Genomic DNA, 17,763 nt, shown 5'->3' on the forward strand with positions numbered 1-17,763 from the left:
GGCTTATTGGGGGACGGTCTGGACTTGATTTCCCCTAGTCTCTTAGTTTGTGACCTATGCTTTGAGAAACATTGACCCTTTTAGCTCAGAAACCTGGAGTGATTTGGTTCTTCAATGAATTTGTTTTTTTAACTTCAATGAATTTGGAGAAAAGCTGAATATGCCTGGAAAGTAAAATATTTTCCTAAGCTTCTCCCTTGGGACCTAACAACGTAGCATTCACGACAGTGCTGTTTTCCAAAGGTCACAATTAGATTTCCTCAGAAGTATACCTGAACTGTTAATCATTACAACTACCTTGTGAAACGTGGGAGTGTCCTTACCCTAACATCTAATCATTGGCTGAAGCCTGGTTTTCACCACAGCCAAGTACATCTGCCTTTACCCCTCCCATAGCCCCTACTAGAGAACTGTAACTCTCTTTTCTACCAGAAATGTTAAGACTTTCATCAGATAGGATTAAAGAATAATACATTTCTATAAAAGCCATCGTAGGGCAAGTAATCCCAAGAAAAAGCCTAGAGGCAAAACAGACTGAGGCTGGGCAAGTGCTCCATGTTGATTCTGCTTTCATATGGTTTTCAGGGTTTGCTGTCTTAAGGATCTTAAGAGTCACAGGGGAGCCCTAAGTTGCCTGGAGCAAACAGTAATCACTTTCATAACAAAAAAGGGAAGTCATTTCTAGAACTAGAATGCCAGACCTATATGGACTTAAAAGTGCCATTGTGTCTTCAGACTGTCATAAAACAGTCAATTTGTACTTCTGAGAACACTGTATAGGGCCAGTTAACCAGCTTCCTATACTTTAAATGTTCTCATAATCATAACTTTATATTAACCCCACATTTATTTGTTCTCAGCATCATCCTTTTAGCATTATTACTCAACCCAGAATTAAATGTTCTTTTAAAATATTAAATGATAACACAAGTGACAAGGACTCAGTACTAAAAACATTCAGGGCATCAAGTTAAAACGGTCTTCAAAGTTAAAGCAGATTACTAAAAAAACCTATAGGAAAAAAAGCAAAAAAAAAAAGAGGTAGTAAACTACAGGAAACCCTGGGTAAATGCCTATGGGAATGTGCGCTGCAACCCTCAATATTACACATCATCCTCTGGATTTAGGAGTTCATCTTCCCGTTTCTGTATTGTAGCCACTACCCAAAAAGTTGGCCCAGAGAGGAGGGGCCAGCGGGCTGATGAGACTTCAAATCACTTCCGAAGTGTCTTTGCAGAAATGAAACGGGACCCAATCCTAGCAGGCTGTGTATTTCTAGACTACATGGTTTTTGTTTTTGGTAGGTGTTTAGACATTTAAAAATTCACAGGTCAAAGCACCAGGAAAAGAGGAAGGTAGAAAACTTTCTTCCTCTTCTTGATGAGTACCGTCCAAGCAGACTGGTAGGGCAAATATTCATTATGGACTGTAATTCACTTTGCTTTGGTTTTGGAGGCTTCCCTTAAGAAAAAAGAGATTTGTTAATAAATGATAAAGAGCACAGAACAACAAGATTAAATTACTGAGGCAAATTACAATTACAAAATAATAGCTTAGATCGTTCTCTATTTAATCTCAACATGTTGAAGGGTAACAGTATTTCCACACCTAATGTTGCCATTTTTTTCTGTTCTTGAGATAGGACCAGACGACTAACATCTGACTGCCTATTATGTGCCAGAAATCATTCTCATCACTTACATGGAAAATCTTTAGTAACTCTCTAAAGGGATATTACTTACTTGTTTTTACAGTTGCGCAACTTAAGGCTTACAGAGATTCTAAGTGTAATAATTTGTCTGACATCACAGGTTAGGAGATGATGGGCCAGGACTGGAAGCCAACAATCCCTGATAGTTGACTTTTCTGAAACCCCAAATTTCTTTCTTTTGATATCATCTTGAATATTATATTCTCCCACAAATAACTTACATTGTTATTGCTCCTACCTCTACTTAGATTTAAAGAAAAAATTATATACTCATTTTAAGTATTTTTTACTCCAAATATCTGTAATTTTGTAAATATCTTAAAAAGAATACTAGTCATTAAACCAAATTAACTATAATCATGAGTTAAAAATAAAGGGAACACTGCTTTCTAGAACATATAAACCCCAGGTACCAAAGTACTATGAACCATGAATAAGCTCCTTGGCTTTACTCATCACCTATCCCTTAACTCTCCACTGTACGGAAATTGTTCAATACACTGATTTAGAACAAATATTATGGCACAAACTTTCATATCCAAAGGCTGTGGAGTTTTTAGAAAACAGAAGCTACTTATTTTGTGACTTAAGGTAGGGTCAAAAAGCGACAAATCCAGAGCTAAAAGCAGTCGCCAGGATGAAGCAATCACTACAACTACAGGAAAATGTACTGGCTCTCCATTGTAAATCAATGAAAGAGCAAAAATAAGGTAGGTCCGTTAACATTAATGCAAGTTTTATTCAAGAGATAATATTGAAGAACTGAGTTTTTAACAAAGGAAAAATTTATCAGTTTTCCACTCTGCAGTAAAAAGTGGAACTGGGGACCATTTACAACACATAAATAAACTCTACCTTTACATTTCTGAATAAAGCTGTATTCACTTCTTAGAGAGAGCCATTTAACTTTTGCTGATAAGGCTTTGTGAATTGTGTTCAGAAACTTTGACAACACGCACATACATACAGACACTCTTCAAATAAGCTTAAGTACCTAGGATTTTCACTCCAGGATGTGTTTCTGCGAGTACCCAGGACTCTCTAACTTATGACTGCATATTTTCTACATGAATTCAATTTGAATTGCCTTCATCTTTAGCTACCATGGTTTTGTTTTTTTTTTTAAATAATCAGATCAATGTTTATTATGACTTTTTAACTCCCTCAAATTAAACGTTAATATTTGACACGGTAGTTTCAAAAAATAAATATTCAAGGCCTCAGTTTTAAACTTCCCTTCAGTGTAATGCACAAAGTTGCTAACAAATATTAACAGGACTACCCTAAAATAAATGCAGCTTTCTTATAAAAATTACTTGTTATAATACAGTTCTCATTCTATTCCGTAATTCTGATAAAGAATATATATATATATATATATATTTTTTTTTTTTTGGTAATTAAACAAGAGTTTATAATGATTCAGTCCTTGGAAAATCTTAATGGCAGTCACTCAATCAATGAAGAAGTCGGTCACTCCTGGAGTCACACACACTCAAAAACTGCTGTTAGCATTGACTGGGTTTTTGTGGGTTTTGTTGGTGGTTATTGCTTTAGTTGGCAATACCTGAATTTAAGACGAAAGAACATCTCCCACTAAGCCTTATTTTAAATATTATAAAATGTATATGGAAAATAGACTCATAGAGGCTATAATGCTGACGTCTTAAGGAACTCACCCATGAAATGGGTGCATGTTTTTTAGAGGATAACCACGGATCTTTTTGCTCTAAAAATAAATGCCCCTACTTTTCAGAGTGTTCCCATTCTTCAAATTCTTCAACAGGAGACTTGAGCAGCTTAACAGTTTTGCTATAAAAACAAACCACTCTTGTTAACAAATGAAAAACAAAAAGGAAACTGATAAAGGACATAGTTTTCACAGTTAACGATAAATAAAAGTGCAATAAGTGTTCAAGTAGGGCACGTAGTTTAAAAACTACATGGGAATATTTGGCATAGGTCATCTTTTAAAGGCTCTCCGAGGGTCCCTGCCATTACTTATTGTGGTCATGACTGTCTGATTATTAGCAGTTCCTTGTAGCTGTGGATTTGTAGGTCCCCGGCCATTGCTTCTACCAGCATATGAAAATTGGCATCCCCTTGATTCTGGGCCACTTTGAACCCCATTTCCTAAAAAAGAATATAAAAATTCATCACCATTTACAGACACGGATCTATAGAAGTACACCTACTTGAAGTTCTAACACATGCTTACAAGTAGTATTAGAAAAAACAAATGCCTTTATTTTTAAGCTCCTGGGGAAAAATTCAATGTGGGCTCTAGGTTTTTCCAAATGAACGATTACTGTAAATATATTGACTTGATGCTGTACTAATAAGGAGAGAGAAACAGAGCAGTTTGAGCAACAGAATGAGAAATTAGTAGAGGAGAAAAACATAGGTAATGCATTGCCTATACCGTAAAAGGAAAAAGGAAAATGGGTAAAATGGCGCATGAACACTGGCATTGGGTTCAAATATGGTTAATAAAGTTTCAAGATGGACAGTATAATTCTAACTTTTCAAAGGAAAAACAACAAAGTTTCCCACCAGCTGTGCCAAAACATGCAGCCATCAGTTCAAATAAAAGCTTCAGCCACTCTCAAACTCCAATCCCAAAGACCCTTCCTCAGTTATTTACGAATAAAAACTTCAAGAAGACCTTTAACACAGCTGTTAAGAACCATTGACGTGACATTTGAGAGTATTTGAGGGGTAAAGGCCAAACTTTGAAAGAGGCAGCTACCAACATGTGAAAATTTAAGGTGAGCTATTAATCTAAAGATAAAAGGCTTTTGGTGTGCCAAAGTAACCAGTAACTCTGCATCTTTTATAAATAATCACTAGATTACAGAAGTTTTGTTAAAAGAAATCAATGGAAAACCTATTATGCATCTCTAAAACAGATTTCTTATTATAAGCCACTGTTTAAATATAGAATGTGCTCCGGGAGGTGGATGGGGGGGATGGGTGAAATAGGTGAAGGGGATTAACAGTACACTTATCTTGGTGAGCACTGAGTAATACATGGAATTGTTGAATCACTACTGTACATGTACTAATAAAATACTGTATGTTAACTACACTGGAATTTAAACAAATAAATGTATAAAAAATAAAGAATGTGCTCAATAAAGTAGCTAGAGAATATCTGCTATCTAGTATCTAGAAAATCAGTTACTTGGGAATTCCTTGTTTACCAGTAGCTCCCTTTTAGTGCTAATTTATGCCTAAATTGTTTTCTTCTAAATCTTTCATAAGATACATTCACGTAATTGTTAACACCTGATCACAAATATGCAAAAAAAAAAAAAAAAATCTTACCCACTGGTCCAAATGTACCTGTACCCATATTATTATTCATGGAATTACTCTTCTGTTCATTGTGTGCCTAAAAAATATGTTTTTAATTTAACCAATTGAAGAATTATAAAAAAAAATTATTATAATAACATGTTGTATCCATTCTTTAATTGTTAAGGTTTTTTCTAAACAAATTTTTAGAAGATTTATCCAAGTCCATTCAATGTTACTACTTAGGAAAGTTTCTCAAGCCTTTCATAGTTTTTGTTAGATCTTAATGTGTTTTCCTGATGTTACTCTCTACTCCTCGAAGTGCTCAACAGCACATATGTTTAAAATGAGATACTAAAAACACAAACATAGACTCACAAAATACACAGAATGAAAATGACTTCCTAAAGATTTTTTTTTAAAAACTGTCTTCATTATACTTTGGGTATGACAAGGTTGGACACCTAGTCGGGGAATTATAGTACCCAGTCAAAATCAGCCTAATCATAAAAATAGACTATACATTTGGATTAATTACCCCTCTGCTCTGTTGTCCTCGATAGTCTGGGTTGGGTTCACTGAAATTTGGCACTTCTGAATAAACCATACAAAATCTGAAAGAAAATAAAGCTCAAGTTAAATGACTCCTAAAATAATCAACCTTTCTTTATACAACATGCATAACTTACAGGAATGAAGAATTTAGGTATCATACAAATTAGCTAAAAAGCAACATGCTAACTATCCAACAAAAACATCCTAAATGCTATGTCCCATAAAAACAAAGTACTCGAAAGTATTCAACTGCCTACAATATACAATACGCTCTAATTTTAGTGCTTCTGTACTACAAAAAATAAATCATGTCAAAGATCAAGGACACAGAAACACAACTCTGTGCTGTTTTTTCCACATAGGCTGATGCCACTGAACCATGTTTAGGGTTCCAGAGTGTTTTTTCCAGTAGTGGTGATGGATTTGCACTGATCCATTCACACCACTCTCATCCAGTCCCTCTTTGACCAATCACTGTGAATCTGCAAAGATAATCATCCAAGGTTAAGAGTGGATTCCGCAGGTATATAGAAAGACATGTGGCTATTAAGACAACAGTTGATACCAAGGCTTCTTTAAAGTTGACAATGGCATATATTAACATTACACATCAACATTTACTTAGCTCCTTGCCCCATAAATAAGAAATTAAAATCACTTTTGGTAAATCCTAGACTGATGCTGACAAAGTCAAAGTCACTAAGAATTGAGTGACCTCCAAAGGTTCTTCACAAAATTGACCTCTATTATAAATACTTCTGTATACACAAAGGTCAGGAAAAAACCATAAATCTTTTGATGATACCGTTGCTAAGAGCATTCATAACACATTGCTCTAACACTACTCTAATAACAAACATAAGTAAATTCTAGTTTTCCTCCTAGCAAGAGCAAAGTGTTACCAGTTTCTGAGCTTTAAAAGCTAGCAGGATTGCTTATCTTTTCCAAATAAGAATTTTATTCCTGCAGTGTGGAACAGCATTTTTTTTTCTTTTTTGGTGCCATGTGTGGCTTCTCTCTTTAAATATCCTCCAATTTGATGGCATTAAGTAGATATCTACGCATTAACCGAACAGAATGGACTAATGATTTGGCTTGCTGCCAACACAGTACTTTATGAATACATCCCAAATGTCTAGGCTAATATGGAGGCTGAATTACCTTTATACCCTTAGAGAGGATGGTTCCTCCAAGTCAGGGTAGTAGTGTATGGAAGCTCGCATTGTGGCTGCCTGTACGGTACCTAGACTGTGGATAAATACAGGACTTCAATTGTCATCACTGCAAGTCCTTTTACCATGAGTACATATTCATCCATAAATGAAAAAAGAAATTTTAAACTATTGGCCTGAAACTTAGCTTCTTATGTAGCTTCTTCTTCTTTGGCAATTCACTAGAAAACAGAACCTATTTAAAAATGGCACTGTGACACTTGGAAGATGCCATGTTGCCAGTGCCTCCAGAAAAGGCCCCGCTGGGGATCGTCTCAAGTAGGACTTAACGCTCTCTGCCAGGGAAAACGGATATTCTCAACCACAGGAAACAATATGGATGGCTGTTCAACTGGTACATACGTGGAAAGCTGCTTTTACAGTGAAGGGGCTGAAGGCATTCAGTTTACCAGTCAAGCAAAGCTACGAGGTTTACAGTTTATACCTACCAGTTATTCTGTAGATATGTGATTTATTCAATTGCGATAGGAAATTGCATTTTAATACTTACTCCCCAATTTTCTGAAGTTCTCCACCCCTTCCAGTATAAAGTGTCAAACACCCTTTCCACATGGATGCATACCTAGAAAGAAAAGAAACATCCGTTCTGTAGAAATACATAAATTCCCTCTACGTAAGTAAAATTATGCTTATTTTTTGTATTGGGTATAGGCAGAGATCAAACTCTGTGTCTACGGTAGTAAATCAAATAGAATTAATTTTGATCAACCTGTTACTTACAAAAAAACAGTACAAAGAAAACCACTGCCATATGTTCACACAATTATCTAAACTATATCTAACCCTAGAAAAGAGTCTTTTTGCAAAGCAAGCATTGTTATACTCCAAAGACCGCATCTTTAGTCAATTAACAAAAGAACTTTCAGTTGTAGAGAGTCAAGCAGAAATTATTTTTGTTACAAAATACATAAAATTAACACTGTTTATTTACTTTTATACTCATTTACTTGGTCTACTCAATTATCAATATAATAGTTTTTCCTTTGCCTCCATAAACCACACAGGATTCACAAGCTACTGAAAACTTGGTAAAATTAAATCCAGGGCCTAAAAAAAACCAATCACAAATCTCTGTCTTTCCAAATCTGCAACTTTTAGCATCAACTTGGCTGAACAGATTATTTACTCTGATCAACCCTGAATGCAGACAGCATTGTTACATATTCCTCCACACAAAACTGTTTAAAAAAATAAGTTAATAAACATTGTAAAATCAGTCTGTGGTTTGGTTTTCAGTGGTTCTCTACACCACTACTATGGTAACTTTGTATCTTAGAATGATAAATTATAACTAAATATTGTTGAAATACAGTTATAGTCAATAAATACTTGTTAGTTTCACATTATACATTTCCCTTTAGTGAGGGTTATTAGAGACTCCAGCACTCTTATGCTACACAAAAAGCGACTTAGAAGAAAAATAATGCACTGGTATTTCACCTTTTAACAAATGTTAATGCGTGTTGAGAAAAAAATTTCAAGGTACAAGTAAACATTTAACTTGCACTTGTTTCCAGAATGAGATCAACGATAGATAGCAGGGTTTTCTGATAAACCTATCAATATTCAAATTACCATTATTTAGATGCATGCTTTTCTTCAAAAACTACTTTTCTCAGATACGATCACAACTGAAGCACCTACAATAGGCCAGACTCTGCTAGATGTTATTTTAGTTAATAAAGTAATCATTACTCCCATTTAACAGAAATGGAAGTTACAGAAGTGTAATAATCTCAAGATCATGGTAAAGTTACAAAATAGTGGAGTTTCTTTAGTTTTGAGTTTTCCTTTAAGTTGCCTTCCTTAAAATCCTATAAATACACTATATGGGTGTCTTGATGTTAGTTTTTCCACCGATTTTTTGATGGACACATCTATGTATTTTCCAGGACCACAAAATATGAAATATTTGAAATGAGATGCTGTGTACACTGCATAAAATACTTATAATCACTGGAACGAGAAATACTTTGGTAGCCAAAAAACTTTAATTATACTAATCCTCACCACACCCTCACAGGCAGGAATTCTCTTCTGTGTGAGCTACAGATGTGGAAGTTTAAAAGACACAATCAGTGTCATAATGAGTCACTGAAGGAGAATAAAATGTCTATGTTCTGACTCTCACTTCCTTCTTTGATGATACTCTGCCTCACTTCCTGAAGATGTTGCAAGGCCTGGAAGGTCTTACCAAAGGGCTCTAACTAACCAGCCTCCTCCATTCAGGGCAAGCCGACACGCCCCTGAGATTCTATTTACCATGCCAACATCAATCTCCACCCACTTTTCCTGTAGTTACGACCAGTAACTTATTACAAGTCTATTGGCCACAGAACTTCCAAAATCCATTTCGAGGCCCTTTTCTGGACTTTTATCTTCCTACTTTAAATATCTGGTAAAATCTTAAAGGCAGTCTAACTCTATCAAAACAAACAAACAACAAAATAAAAGGCTGTGCTCAATTATTATTTATCCATTTATTTTCTTCCTAAATTATTTTTAAAAGCCAATCTGCCAGCTGACCCTTTTGGATGGAGGTATCATTGACACCTTCCTGCCAAACATTTTCTGCACATCATCCTGGTTTTTGCACTATGCTGACCTGACAGCAGTAGGCACAGGAAATCTTTTTTTCAGAATGCATCTTCCAGGTAACCGTAAACTTCCCCTCTTAACTTTTTTTACATGGGAGCACAAACCTGACATACCACGAAAACTGCTAACCTGTCCCATGACAATCTTACGTCCTTGCTGACTAAATAAAATAGGGGCAGGATTTCAAAAGTCACTAAAAAGGGGGAAAGGTCGGAAAAGTACTGTCAACTTAAAAACTCATGAGGAAAAAAAAAAAAAGTATGGATTATGTGAATTTTATCCACGTTTTAAAAACTCCACCCCTTCCAGACCCTTCCACCCAAAGCAGGGTCTAATAATCTAACTTGTGAACTGAGGGGCAGCGGGTTGGATTCCTGAGGGAGGCTGACCACTCTTTCCGGCAAAGGTGGGGACATCCCTCGATCCAAGTTAGCATCCCGCCCCCCGCCCCCCACCCTGGGGAAAGATGCAGGCCTCGCCCAGGTTCCCGCAGCAGCTGAGCAGCTGAGCCCCGGGCCTGTGACTAGGGCAGCCCTCCCCTCCCCCCTCCTCCCCTTTCCCCTTCCTTCCCTCCCTCTCCCCTCCCCCCTCCTCTCCCCTCCCCCTCCGCTCCCCTCCCCCTCCTTCCTCCTCCCTTTTCCTTCCCCTCCCCTTTCCTTTCTTCCCTCCCCCCTCCTCCCCTTTCCCCTTCCTCCCCCTCCCCCTCCCCTTTCCTTCCTTCTCTCTCCCTCCTCTCCTCCCCCTCCCCCTCTTTCCCTCCTCCTCCCCTCCCCCTCCCCCCTGTGACTCAGGCAGCCCTCCCCCTCCCCCCTCCTTCCCCCTCCTCCCTCCCTCCCCCTCCCCCTCCCCCTCCGGTGCACACCTACCCTCTGGTCAACCGAATAATATCCCCGGGCTGTATGAGCCCTCCGATCTCATCCCACACGGAGATCGTGATGCTGCCCGTTTTATCTGCTACTTTGCAGGATCTCACTTCGTGGCCGTCTTTGGTTTTGGTCACGCGTCCTGCGAAGATTTAAAAATCACAAAGGGGGGGGGAGGAGGGATGGGGAGGGGGAGGGGGAGGAGGAGGGGGGAGGGGTGCACCGGAGGATGAGGACTTCCAGAAAGGCTCTGACTCCTCCTCCGGGACCAGAGCGCGGCGGAAAGACGGGAAGACGGAAGGAGGTCGAGCCCCGGGGTTCGCCGCAGGCTGGATCCGAGCCCGGCGGGGGCGCCGGGGCCACGTGGAGGGGGAGGGGGAGGGGAGGGGAGGGGAGGGGAGGGGGAGGGGAGGGGAGGGGAGGGGGAGGGGAGGGGAGGGGAGGGGAGGGGGAGGGGAGCTCGCAGCCGCGGCGCCGGGGGAGGGCGGGGCTGCGGACCCCACTTACCTATCTCCAGGACAATAAAGACGACATTTAAGTTTTTCAGTCCGGGCTTAATGTCTTTTATAAAGAGAGGCGGGTCGCTGACCCCATTCATATCGAGGCAGGTGCGGCCGCGGCTGCGGGCGGGGGCGGGACGGGGCTCCCCTCCGGGGCCGGGGCCGGGGCCGGGGGCGGGCGGGGGGCGGGCACCGGGGGACCGGCCCGGACGGCACCGAGTCCAAAAAAAGAGGAAGGAAAAAAAGGGGGGGGGGGGGAAGAAAAGAAGAGCTCACAAGTTTAAAAGGAAAAAAAAAAAGAACGCCGAGGCAGGTCGCCCGCGAACCGCGCTCCTGGAGGGAGCAGGCGCCCGCCCTCCGGATGCGGGGAGGCGAAGCGGGCGCGGGGGGGACGGCCGGGCCCCCGGGCGCACACACGACCGCGCACCCCCGCGCACCCCCGCGCACCCCCGCGCACCCCCGCGCACCCCCGCGCACACGCGCGCCCGGCAGCGGACCGGCAGCGGACCGGCAGGCACCGAGAGCCCGAGGCGCACGCCCAGCAACCGCGCACCCGGCGCCCAAGCAGCGACTGCCCGCCGCGCCCGCGCGCCGCCCGCCCCGCACCGGCCGCCCCGCCCCTTGTGACGTCACGCGGCGTCGGCACGCCCGCCCCGGCCCCTCCCGGCTGTCAGCGCGGGCCCCGCCCCTCGGGCTCCCTCGGGGCTCTCGGCCCCGCCCCCGCCCCCGCCCCCGCCCCCGCCCCCGCGCACGCCCCGCCCCCGCCCCCGCGCACGCCCCGCCCCCGCGCACGCCCCGCCCCCGCCCCCGCCCCCGGCGGTGCTGCCCCCGCGCTCCCGCCTGCGCCCCGCCCGGCCGCCGCCCTAACCTCGCAGGGGACGGTCGCCGTGTCTGGGCCCCGTGGGTGCTCGCGGGGAGCTGCGGCGGCGCCCGTGCGTCGGGGGCGGGGCCGCGGGCCCGAGGGCTCTGCCGCCCGCCCCGCCGCCTCCTCGGGGAAGGTCACCCCGCCCCCCGCGTCCCTCCCGGGCCCTATCCCATGCCCGACCTGTGCCTGTTTTATTGTTTTGTAACGGACACATTTTTAGGGCAGTTTTAGGGCCAGAGCGAAACTTAGGGAGGAACTTCCCGTCAAGGCCGACTCCAAGGCGTCCCCTTAGCCCCCCCCGTTCACCTTGGGGCCCCCCCTTCACCTTGGGGCCCTCCGCTCACCCCGGGGCCCCCCCGCTCACCTTAGGGCCCCTCCGCTCACCCCGGAGCCCCCCCCGTTCACCTTAGGGCCCCCCCGTTCATCTTAGGGCCCCTCCGCTCACCCCGGGGCCCCCCCCCTTCACCTTAGGGCCCCTCCGCTCACCCCGGAGCCCCCCCGTTCACCTTAGGGCCCCCCCGTTCACCCCGGGGCCCCTCCGGGGTGTGCTGTGGGTCTTCAGGGACCTGGAGGACTTGTGTCTCCCGCCATCCTGTCCACAGAGTAGTTCCCTGTGTGCCACCCGGCCTCCTCCCGTCTCGCCTCACCCTTGCCCTTGCCTCACCTGGCCCTTCTGGGGTCCCGGTAGTCCCGGCGTTTCCAGAATGTGGATACTTGGCGGCAGACACTCTGCAGCCTTTTCAGCCTGGCTTCCCGCGCTTGGGAATAGGCGTTGAGGCTTCATCTGGGCCTTTTCAGGCACCATCCATTTGTTTCATCCATCGTGTAACAGTAGTGGGAAACCTGAGACACTAAAGCCCGGGAAAAAAAATGAGTAAAGTTTTTTTAGGCCTTTACCTCTGGTAGTGAAAAAGGGCACGTGCTTTACAAACAAAGCTGGACTTGGACTCCGTACGGTGTGATCCTTAGGACACTTGATGAAGCTTTGGAGTCTTAAGTGTAATAATCTGGAAAATAAAAGAATGCTTGCCTCTGACAATTACACAGGATCAGAGATAGAAACTGCCTGACCAGGGCCTAGAAAATAGTAGCTACTCAATACGTAGTTCCCTCACTTCTTTATTATTATTACTTTTTATTTTTAAGATTTTATGTATTTATTCATGAAAGACACAGGGAGAGACAGAGGCAGAGACCCAGGCAGAGGGAGAAGCAGGCTCCATGCAGGGAGCCCGACGTGGGACTCGATCCCGGGTCTCCAGGATCACGCCCCGGGCTGAAGGCGGCGCTGAACCACTGAGCCACCCGGGCTGCCCCTTTTTTATTGTTAAGGAAGAGAAAAACAATGGTAGCTTGAACTGTGATCACGTGTTTCATCAATCCTATATGGTGACTGCTAATTTTTATCCCCACTTCACAGATGATGCAGCTCACCAGAGACTACGTAGCTAGAGAATGGCCAAACTGGGTTTCGAATCTAGGCGATCTTGACACCCCCTCCCCTAGGGCCCTCCGGCTTAAAGGTGATTTTTTGTTTTTTAGACTTAAATTGTAGTGGTAGATCTGAACTTTTTAGCGGTAAGATATATCTGTAGGACTTTAAGGAATCATCTAATTAACTGTTTGTGATGGTAACAGAAATGTTGCAAAGAGCTGAGAACATTTGCATGGCAGCGGCCTTCTTTTTTTTTCTTGATTCTTACTATTTTTAGGTCAACCACCACTTCCCAAACATCTGCAAAGAAGTGGCATAGATATCCTAGAACCTGAGAAGGGTTTCAGAGACAGTCGCACTAGCAGGGGAGACCAGACATTCTTAAGGAAGCAGAAGCTTCCATTTCTTGGACAAATGAGGCCTGGGAAGCCAAAGACCTTAATGGAATGTTGGAGACCGGTGTCAAATAATATCATACGTATGATTTCAACCTCAAATAAAACAAATGATGAAACATGTCAGGTAATGGCAGAACCACATCCAACCTCAGGGCTTCCGAAGACTCCAACTTCAGATCAGAGGCTCTAATCCTACCAAGATCACCTAGCAGTAATGGATGCTTCATTTAGATCTTCCCCAAAGCTACATTCTTCAACACAGGCAAAAACATTCTCACAAAAGCAATATTTAAATCGGACACACACCCCTTTTTCTTAAGGTTTAGCAAGATATTTAAAAGATTAGCAGTAGATAGGAAACCAATGAAGAATGTTGAGCACGGTTGTGGCCAAGAGTTTGGATAAAGCAGGTCAGCCACTCCTTGCATTCTCAGTCATTTGTTCCCAGAAAAGGGATTAGTTCGGGCCGCTCAGACTGATTTTACCAACGTGCATAAAGAGGAACCAGTTAGCAAACCAAGGCCCACAAAAGCAGAAGCTGAGGCTCAGCAACCCAGCCCTGCGCTAACCCCGCAGGACAGAACCAGCCAAACACCTACTTCCTTCCCATTAACTCAGCTGTTCTCAGAAAGGAAACTGCAACCCAGTGCCGTCGCAGTCACCAAAACTGAAGACAGCCGAGTGTGTGGACAGTGCAGGAACTCCGCAACCCAGACCTGTTGGTTCCAGCTAACCCCGGTCACTCACAAAGGTGGTGCTTAGTAGAAAGAAAAAGGAGATGTCTAGAAAAGCTATTGCCACTCAGATCATCGCTCCTAGTATACCATTCAGCGAAAATAAACCGAGGTGGCGGGTCACTAGACCTAGCCGCTTAGGTCATGATGATTACACTGCTGGTTCCTTAACACATCCACAGGCCTCCTTCATAGTCTTCTTCCTCCTACTGTTCTTCAGGCCTTCCTCATTTTTAGAGACCAGACATAAATCTCTGCGATAATGAGAGGCTTATGGCCAGAATCTCAGCATCAGTATCCTGTGTAAAGATGATTTAGTGCGACCCAGTATGAGTTAGAATCCTGTACATAAGGGTCTGGTCCTCTGGTTCCCTCACTGATGAAGGTTTTTCTGTCAATTTTGCCACCGCCTGCCACCCATGCTCATCACCACATCCTGGTTTCCGGGATCATCAAAATCATTTTCACTTTCGTTACACTATGCATCTGTTCAAGACTATTACAGCGTCTTGGGGCACCTGGGTGGCTCAGTCGGTTAAGCATGTGCCTTTGGCTCAGCTCGTGATCCCAGGAGCCGGGATCAAGCGCTGCATCAGGCTCTCTGCTCAGCGAGGAGCCTGCTTCTCCCTCTCCCTCTGCCTGCTGCTCTGCCTACTTGTACTCTCTCTCCATCAAATAAATAAATTCTTTAAAAAAAAAACAGCTATTAACAGCATCAATATTATAGCTGACCAAGTTCTGTTTGAAACTAGACATCTTGGGCAACCCGGGTGGCTCAGCAGTTTAGCGCCGCCCTCAGCCCAGGGCATGACCCTGGAGACCCGGAATCCAGTCCCACGTCGGGCTCCCTGCATGGAGCCTGCTTCTCCCTCTGCCTGTGTCTCTGCCTCTCTCTCTCTCTCTCTCTCTCAATCTCTCTCTCTGTGTGTCTCTCATGAATAAATAAAATCTTTAAAAAAAATTAAAAACTAGGCATCTTGTGTAGTGAAATTAACAAAAAATTAACCAGAACTACAGTGTTCTCACATTACAGAGGTAATCTACTTTGTAACACTTGGTGAGGTCAAAAGAAATGGCCTTTTCTTAATCTTCTTAAAAAGATTTAACCTTAGGGGGCACCTGGGTGGCTCGGTTGGTTAAGCATCTGCCTTCTGCTGGAGTCAGGATCCCAAGGTCCTGGCACCGAGTCCCACGGGCTCTCTGCTTGGTGGGGAGTCTGCTTCTCCCTCTCCCTCCACCTGCCAGCCCCTTCTGCTTGTTCTCTCTGTGTGTGTGTCAAATAGATAAATAAAATCTTAAGATTAAACCGTTAAAAAAAAGATTTAATCAAAAGACTCATAAGTAATATTTAGTAATATCTACAACTTAGCCGCACAAATAATCCCTGTAATGATAAATGCTAACACTGAGCATTTGCTATGTGCCAAGCATTTTATCCTTAGAATCACGTTATACTTACTGATATATTATTTAACAATATAAGTGAATTTTCTCATTTTATAGTAAGTTCCAGAGCTGGGATTTAAAACCAAATGTTACGTGAAATAACTTTTTTTATAAAACAGGTTCTTTTGCCTTTAAAAGTACACTTCTCTGGTTATCTAAGTGGGTAATTGGATTTTTTTTTTTTTTTGAAGGCTTTGTAGTTCACAGTGATCAGCGCAACACCAGGTTATTTAATCCCTAATGTCTAATTGTGGTGGGGGCAGTGAGGTCCGCTGGCGAGGAATAACTTTGTAGTTTCTCTTGGGAGGAAATGCATCCCTAAGTAGGTTAATTCAGCGCAACTACATTATCTTTTTAATGATAGCGTGAACAACTTTAGTTTCTGTGTTCCAGAAAGTTTCTTTCAAGTGCACCATTCATCTAACTAGCTGCCTGGATTTATTGTTTATTCAGCTGAGAAAACAAAATATTACTGGCAACTGAACTAATTCAGAATTCATTAAACAAAATTATTTCTTTATTGGCAGATTTATCTAATTGGAGTATGTGTCACACTCTTCATACTCCTCATACTTAAAGGGATATGATAGAAAAGGCTAGGGACGCCTGGGTGGCTCAGTGGTTTAGCGCCTGCCTTCGGCCCAGGGCATGACCCTGGGGTCTTGGGATCGAGTCCCATGTCAGGCTCCCTGCATGGAGCCTGCTTCTCCCTCTGCCTGTGTCTCTGCCTCTCTCTCTCTCTGTCTCTCATGAATAAATAAATAAAATCTTTAAAAAAAAGGATATTCTGTTAAAAAAAAAAAAAAGCTACAAATCACATATACAAAGAGAGATGACCAAGTTCTGTAGATCAGAAGTGCTTTCCATACTGACTGTTTATAGACGCTTCAAAAAGAGTTACTCACACTGTTTGCTGATGTTCCTCATTGTCCTATGTTGAGCTAGAGGGAATGTTCAAGTGCCACCCCAAATTCCTGTATTGAAATCTAATCCCCAGTGTAATGTGGAATTTGGAGGTAGGGTCTTCAGATAAGAAGGTGGAGCCCTCGTGAATGGGCTGGGTGCCCTTATGAAAGAGACCCCAGCACGCTCCCTACCCCCTCTGCCGGGGGAGGACACGAAGCAAAGACGGGCATCAGTGAACTAGGAAACAGGCCCTTCCCAGACACCAAATCTGCCAATGCCTCACTCTTTGACTTCCCAGTCTCCAAAGCTACGAGAAATCAATTTCTGTTGTTTATAAGTCACCCAGTCAATGCTATTCTGTTAAAACAGACCAAATAGGCTAAGACATGTGTAAAAAAATAAATAAGTACATTCATGAGCATTTAAAAAATTTTTTTTATTTATTTATGATAGGCATGCAGTGAGAGAGAGAGGCAGAGACACAGGCAGAGGGAGAAGCAGGCTCCATGCACCGAGAGCCCGACGCGGGATTCGATCCCGGGTCTCCAGGATCGCGCCCTGGGCCAAAGGCAAGCGCCAAACCGCTGCGCCACCCAGGGATCCCTCATGAGCATTTTAAAATCCTAGTCTCCTGTTCTCAGAAGCCCTACCAGAAGCCGTAACAGGCTCCCCTAACTACCATCATGCCTGACACACACTGCTGGAGGGCTTGATGACTCTTTATGGAAGATGTATTTATTCTCTTGGCTTCTCTATGATAAAAATAAATGATCTTTTCTTATTTCAAAGCACTCTACAGCTTACTTTCTCTGCCTTCTCACACATGCAAGCATACACATATACCAATGAATCACCTGGAAGAAACAGCCACTGCTTCCATACAAACCCCTAGTCAAGAGCATTTTCCAAGTGGACATGGAGCATCTGCATTGGAAGAGCGCTTACAGGTAGTGTCCTCTAACCCCTTCTCTTTGTATGTAAAGACATACATGGTCCCAGAAATGTGGACAAGATGACCGCGACAGCCGCTCATGAATTAACGGCTCTCAGTAATAATCATTAGAGGCTACTGATATGATGGCAAGGGGACAACAGTCAAAACCAATTAAATCAGAGTCTCTAAAGGTGGCACTCAGGCATCAGCATATGCTAAAATCCCTCAGGTAATTACAGTGTACCACCGAATCAGAACCACAGCAGGCTAGAAGAAATCTTTTCTTTTC

At 43.4% G+C, this 17,763-nt stretch overlaps 1 protein-coding gene and 1 long non-coding RNA gene across 9 annotated transcripts; one reads left to right on the top strand and one right to left on the bottom strand.

Moving 5' to 3' along the window:
• Positions 1-1,255: 1,255 nt before the first annotated feature.
• Positions 1,256-11,204, bottom strand: NABP1 (nucleic acid binding protein 1). 8 transcript variants are annotated; one of them, XR_012025113.1, is made up of 8 exons: positions 10,764-11,187; positions 10,260-10,398; positions 7,286-7,357; positions 5,547-5,622; positions 5,039-5,105; positions 3,713-3,844; positions 3,391-3,523; positions 1,256-1,456 (listed from the first exon to the last, which is right to left on the bottom strand). XR_012025113.1 is itself a non-coding variant. In XM_072813414.1 (8 exons), the coding sequence occupies exons 1-8, from the start codon at positions 10,852-10,854 to the stop codon at positions 1,325-1,327; spliced, it is 777 nt and encodes a 258-aa protein (XP_072669515.1). In that variant the 5' UTR covers positions 10,855-11,194; the 3' UTR covers positions 1,256-1,324. The 8 variants fall into 8 exon arrangements, 5 of the variants coding, with proteins under 5 accessions (XP_072669515.1, XP_072669516.1, XP_072669519.1 ...); XR_012025112.1 differs by having other exon boundaries at positions 1,256-1,461; positions 10,764-11,186; XM_072813414.1 differs by having other exon boundaries at positions 1,256-1,461; positions 3,461-3,523; positions 10,764-11,194.
• Positions 11,205-12,129: 925 nt separating this feature from the next.
• On the top strand, positions 12,130-17,290 carry LOC140625811 (uncharacterized). The gene is made up of 3 exons (XR_012025115.1): positions 12,130-12,495; positions 13,042-13,144; positions 16,994-17,290. It is a non-coding gene; the product is annotated as an uncharacterized lncRNA (long non-coding RNA).
• Positions 17,291-17,763: the final 473 nt, after the last annotated feature.

This window comes from Canis lupus, chromosome 36 (assembly GCF_048164855.1).
Source record: "Canis lupus baileyi chromosome 36, mCanLup2.hap1, whole genome shotgun sequence".
In the NCBI taxonomy this organism is placed as follows: Eukaryota; Metazoa; Chordata; class Mammalia; order Carnivora; family Canidae; genus Canis; species Canis lupus.

Excerpts from the sequence above, each read along its gene's own strand:
- NABP1 (XM_072813414.1), bottom strand. The coding sequence starts at position 10,854 with ATGAATGGGGTCAGCGACCCGCCTCTCTTTATAAAAGACATTAAGCCC. Across the intron at positions 7,358-10,259 it reads ATTATTCGGTTGACCAGAGG|GTATGCATCCATGTGGAAAG; the intron begins GTAGGTGTGCAC and ends TTTTCTTTCTAG. Across the intron at positions 5,623-7,285 it reads GAACTTCAGAAAATTGGGGA|ATTTTGTATGGTTTATTCAG; the intron begins GTAAGTATTAAA and ends ATTTTCTTTCAG.